This window comes from Chiloscyllium plagiosum, chromosome 2 (genome assembly GCF_004010195.1).
Source record: "Chiloscyllium plagiosum isolate BGI_BamShark_2017 chromosome 2, ASM401019v2, whole genome shotgun sequence".
Classification (NCBI taxonomy): domain Eukaryota; kingdom Metazoa; phylum Chordata; class Chondrichthyes; order Orectolobiformes; family Hemiscylliidae; genus Chiloscyllium; species Chiloscyllium plagiosum.
This window is the reverse complement of record NC_057711.1, coordinates 130,729,503-130,735,502: the sequence shown is the minus strand read 5'-3', so window position 1 is coordinate 130,735,502 and position 6,000 is coordinate 130,729,503. Positions and strand designations below refer to the sequence as shown.

The 6,000-nt window shown below is 44.2% G+C and overlaps 1 protein-coding gene across 5 annotated transcripts in view; it reads right to left on the bottom strand.

The window, feature by feature from the left end:
* The window catches only part of dock8 (dedicator of cytokinesis 8), a 300,402-nt gene that overhangs the window by 43,849 nt on the left and 250,553 nt on the right, over positions 1–6,000 (bottom strand). For all 5 annotated transcript variants that reach the window (XM_043718191.1, XM_043718205.1, XM_043718201.1 and 2 more), the window contains 3 exons: positions 5,523–5,610; positions 3,224–3,320; positions 1,338–1,472 (listed from right to left, as the gene is read on the bottom strand). In XM_043718191.1, coding sequence (XP_043574126.1) covers positions 1,338–1,472; positions 3,224–3,320; positions 5,523–5,610 — 320 coding nt within the window. The remainder of the gene's footprint in view (positions 1–1,337; positions 1,473–3,223; positions 3,321–5,522; positions 5,611–6,000) is intronic.

Sequence of the window (6,000 nt, the reverse complement as noted above, 5' to 3'; positions counted from 1 at the left end):
GAGAGCTAGGACCTGGTGTGGGGCTGGAGCTGGGAGTGGGGATGGGGTTGGGCGTGGGGGCGGGGAAGGAGATTGGTGTGGGGGTGGGGTTAGGCGTGGTGACGGAGATCGGCATGGGGCGGGGTTAGGCGTGGTGACAGAGATCTGCGTGGGGGTGGAGTTAAGCGTGGTGACGGAGATCGGCGTGGGGGCGGAGACACATGCGGTGTTGTGGTCGTGCAGGTTAGTGATGTCACTGGGGGCAGAAGTGGCTGCGGCGATGGCAACCCAGGGGGCGGAAGTGGCTGTGGTGACAGTGTTATTCCTGATAGCCGCGGAGGCCGTGAATCTGTCGGCAATGGTCTTCCTGGCGATCGTGGAGGCGGTCGTCTGGGTGGCGATCACGGGGGCGGTTGTCTGGGCAGCGATTGCGGAGACTGCGAGGTCGGTGGGGGCGGAAGTGACGTCATGGTCCGCGGTTTATTAACCCTGGGTAAATCAGGGAGCCCTGGCTGACAGATATAAACAGGAAATTGGCCAAACTAGCCATAAACAAGTCGAGGCAGCAGGCCATGGAGGGGGTCGTTGGGGCCGACTGCCTGCCCCTCTTTCGCGGTTATGTTAGAGCCCGGGTGTCCTTGGAGAAGGAGCATGCGGTGTCCACCAACACCCTGGAGTTGTTCAGGGAGAGGTGGGCGCCACAGGGAGTGGAGTGCATTATTTCCCCCTCCAACTCTCTTTTGACTTAATCCCTGCCCTCCCCTTCACTGTTTGATCACACATCATTGCCCTTTGGATGTGAAGGGCATTGCTTGTCACTGGCCACTCAGGTGTTTTCCTATCTTCCTGGTGGTGGAAATTGAATAAAGATTCGAGCACCTTGTGTCTCTCACTGTGTCGCACACCTGCACACACACACACCATGGCTGCTGGGAAAAAAATAAGCACTACTGCAGTTAGGCGGCAGTGTGGGGGTAAGGAAAAAAAAGAAAAAAAGAACAGGAATGTCAAAGGTTCTCTTTACGCTAGAAGAAATAAAAAAAGAAAAAAAATAAGCAGGATATTCAGAAGGTCTCCTCATGCTCGGGGCTGGCTCTGAGCTGGCTGGTCACAGGCCATGTACAGTGCACATGTAAATAAAGGGTGACTTGGTGACGGGACAGTGGTCTCTGCACAGCCACGTCAGTCAACTTCAAATTACCTGGTTGATTCGTACATGAAATCATCATAAAGTGACACATGCCAAGATTGCACCTCATGGTCAACCAATCCAGGCCAGTCATTAAACAAAAAGTCAGCAATACATAGGTCACTGTGGTTAACTTTTCATCCAGCTCCTTTTTTCCTGTTTGTTTTACCTTGGCTATGAGTGCTCTCAATGAGTTGAAGCAATGTGTCAGGTAGTAGGAGCTCTGATTACAGCCCAGGCTGTGAAGAATCACCCTGAGAATGTTTCCCAAGACACTGTCCTTACAGTCGGATACCAAAATTGCCTATAATATGGTAAAATGAAGGCATGTTAGATTAATCGCAAGCCATCAAACTCAACATTTTATGATACAGTATAAATACAGTAATAATTATTGGATATTTCAATTATAAATGAATACTGAGACCTTTCAATGTCAGAAAAAAGTAACAGCAACTTCCTCCTTTCAATGACAGAGCCAGACTACATTAGTAACTTGTAAAATATGAATAATGGAGTCAATAAACGTGATCAAACGTTGGCTTCGGAATACTTGTTTATTACTGTCCCTCTTTTGTGTAAAAATTATTGCTAACTGTTTCAGTTCTTCTTAACAAACCTTATCACTCTGATGAAAGGACCAGTCAGAAACTCAATACTAATCCTTCAACAATGTAGCCAACAACAGGGAAAGGGACTCTCTCATCAACTATTTTTCTCTTCCTGGCTCCCCCAAACCACTTAGTTACATAAAAAAAACTGTTGCATACTAAATATATAGATTTGACTGGTTTACAGGAGCCTTTTTTTTAATGAAGGACTGGTATCAAAATAGGCAACTGTGGGTCAGTCCACTCATATACACATATAGTATACTGGTACCAACAGACTTCCTTTTTCATTCATGGGGCATGTGGGCATTGCTGGCTGGGGCACCATCTATTGTACAGCCCCTGTAACTGGATTTAAACCTACAGCATGTGGACTGCAGTTGTTCAAGAAGGCAGCTCACCCCCAGATTCTCAAGGGCAGCTAGGGACGGGCAATAAATACTGGTCCAGCCAGTGACACCCAGATCCCACAAATGAATAAAAGGTTCCATTTGGAACCAGCGCATTCAGTTTGTTGATAGAGCACCAACCTGAAATAATAATCACAGCAGAATAATTCTTCAATCTAATGAGAAGTGCATCTCAGCCGTGGCATTCAGAAATAAATATAAAAGCACCTACTTTTCAGAGTGAAATCCAATACAGGGGTCCCCGACTTACAAATGTTTGAGTTACTAGTGCTGTTAAGTATGAATGCAATTCCATGCCGGGATGTAAATTTAAATTTCCAACATATCTGGTCTCCTTGTTGTGAAACTTGAAAGGGTTCAGAAAAGATTTACAAGGATGTTGCCAGGGTTGGAGGAACTGAGCTACAGGGAGAGGCTGAATAGGCTGGGGCTGTTTTCCCTGAAGCGTCAGAGGCTGAGGGGTGACCTTATAGAGGTTTACAAAATTATGAGGGGCATGGATAGGATAAATAGACAGAGTCTTTTCTCATGGGTCGGGGAGTCCAGAATTAGAGGGCATAGGTTTAGGGTGACGGGGGAAAGATATAAAAGAGACCTAAGGGGCAACTTTTTCACGCGGAGGGTGGTACGTGTATGGAATGAGCTGCCAGAGGATGTGGTGGAGGCTGGTACAATTGCAACATTTAAGAGGCATTTGGATGGGTATACGAATAGGAAGGGTTTGGAGGGATTTCGGCTGGGTGCTGGCAGGTGGTACTAGATTGGGTTGAGATATCTGGTCGGCGTGGACAGGTTGGACCAAAGGGTCTGTTTCCATGCTGTACATCTCCATGACTCTATGACCATTTCTTGTACCTACAAAGGTTAACTGTATATTATCCTGCATTGTGTTCCAACTTGAGCACAAGTTGACTTGTAAACAGACTCAAGAACAGAACTCATTCACAACTGTCTGCAGTGTGATTCACTAACTGGAGTTTACTCAATATAAACAATTAAATTGTAAAAAGTCAATATCCTTTCACCAATGTTACCTTTATAATTATCTCTAGTGTGTCTAAAATAACGAGATTAGCCTCCGTAACTAGGTTTCCAGAGACCAGCGCTTCCTGATCCAGGTCTGCTTTAGTTCTGAAAAAGAAAAACAAAAGAACAATCACTGGCGTCAGCATGTTATATGTTTTTAAAGACAGATTTTGACAAAGATTTTCTACCAGCATTCATCAGGATAGATAGGCAGGGGTCATGTTGGCAGGGGGCTGTGTGGTGTCGAGTTTGTGGAGGGTGATGTCAGAGGCTTGCAGCTGTGGAGTTGGCTGAAGTTTTGCTCATCCACGTTAGAAAAGCAGTCTGACATTGCAGGGGCAATTAAAGAAAAGAAAGTTGTTGAAGATTTAGAGTTTGATGATATTGGTGTCCATTGATATTGACACTGTACTTCTGAAATGGATAAAACCTGAACTTTTTGGAATTGGTAAAATATGAAGGAAGACAAACAGTGCATGAATGATTGAAGGATTGTGCTTTCAACTAATTTAAAATAAATGTGCCATTAACTTGCGCTGTAGTGTAGTGATTGGAGGCACAGTAAAGGTAGTCACCATAGTCATACCAGACCATAGGGCTGCTCTCTCATTAGCGAGAGAGATGACTGATGGGGGTTTAACCTGAGGGTCACTGTGCCTTAGGTGAGGGGAGGGGTTGAGCAAGAGACTCCTTCATGGTAATCTCAGCACACAATAGTGCAAACTGACCTTTGAGAGTTGGCATTCTTGCACTGTTTTGTGTTGCTAATCTCAACTAAGGCAGTAGTTGAGAAACTACAATTACCCATATTATTTCCAAGTTAAGAAAAGTGCGTTCCAGAACAAGATCTCAAGGTCCAGTAAATGCTTCCTTTGTTTACAATCAGATCAGTTATCTGGACAAAATACACCCTGCCTGTTTCATTCGGATAAGCGAAGTTGTTCTGTATTTAAAATCAGGTGAGGTTTCCACTGATCACTTTCCAGATATTCCTGTCAGGAATTCTCTCTGTATATAGATGTTGGATGGAGTCAGGCTGCTTTACAGTCAAATGGCTGGTGGCTATGCAATCTGAGCTCACAGGCAAGAAAGTGTACAATGCACTGGCAGAACCCTTATGGCAGTCGTGTCCATACCTCTGAGCCAGGGGACCCAGGTTCTGGAGGTGTGTAATAACATCTCTGAACAGGTTGGGTAGAGAAATATCAACAATGCACCAGTGGGGGGGACAAATTTACTGGGTTGGAGAGGAGGTGAATATTAGAATCAAAAGCAATATTTGAAAAAAAACTGTTAAGTAATGTGATCGATGAACCTAATTCTAAATATGTCAAAAATTATCTTCACCGGCGAGCTGGGATTCTTCACTTGTCATTTATATAAATGATTTGAATATGAACATAGGAGGTATGGTTAGTACGTTTGCAGATGTGGTGGTCTAGTGGACAATCAAGATGGTTATCGCAACTTACAATGGGACCCTGATCAGATAGGACAATAGGTGAGGAGTGGCAGATGGAATTTAATTTAGATAAATTTGAGGTGCTGCATTTTGGAAAGACAAATCAGGGCAGGATTTATAAGGTCCTAGGGAGTGTTGCTGAACAAAGAGATCTTTGAATACAAGTTCATAGTTCCTTGAAAGTAGAGTCGCAGGTAGAAAGGATAGTGAAGAATGCATTTGGTATGCTTTCCTTTGTTGGTCAGAGCATTGAGTATAGGAGTTGGGAGGTCTTGTTGAGGCTGTACAGGATATTGGCTAGGTCACTTTTGGAATATTGTGTGCAATTCTGTTCTCTCTCCTATAGGAAGGATGTTGTGAAACTTGAAAGGGTTCAGAAAAGATTTACAAGGATGTTGCCAGGGTTGGAGGGTTTGAGCTACAGGGAGAAGCTGAATAGTCTGGGGCTGTTTTCCTTGGAGTGTCAGAGACTGAGGGGTGACCTTATAGAGGTTTATAAAATCATGAGGGGCCTGGATAGGATAAATCTCTGGGATAGGGGAGTCCAAATCTTGAGGGCATACGTTTAATGCGAGGGGGGAAAGATTAAAAGGGACCAAAGGGGCAACATTTTCATGCAGATTGAACAGTGATATATAGAAGAGAGTTGAAATAAAATTACACACCCAGGTGAAAGACCAAGGGAATAGCACTGATTGGATACTTTGCCCAAATTACCAGTATAGGCACAATGGGCTGAACTACAATGGTAGTTCTGTCTACATCCTTGTATCCTTATTTTCCTTCCTTCTGTGTTATACCATTCAATCATTTTATACTGACAGATCTTTTAATTAGTCACATACTTTTCCTGTCTCTCATTGCCTTGTCGCCACTGCGTTTGATCTTTTCTCCATCGCAGGTTTTCATTTATTCCAAAGTTTCTTTCATTTCCTAAAACAAATGTAATTAATTAATAAATAGGCAAAGTCTTTGAGTGGAATTGAATCTAACTGACATGGGCTTAGCTCATCAGCTGGAGAACCAACAGGGAAACCATCTTTGCAACAGAGGGGCAGCAAGTTAAACCAGATGAAGCACTTGGTAAGGAAGAAGTCCCATCCCTGTCCCCACACCCAGTCAAGCAGAGGCTAGTAGCTCTGATTATAGGCAGGAAGGGCCACCAGGGACAGTGGCTGCTAATAGTATTGTACCCAAGACAAGGCCTACGATAGCTTAAGGACTTAGATGACATGAGGATGAGGGTAGCAGTCAGAAGCAATCCCAGCTGAATTCTGGGTCCCTTGGTCAAGCACTGAGTGCTCAATGTGAAAGAGGTACTTC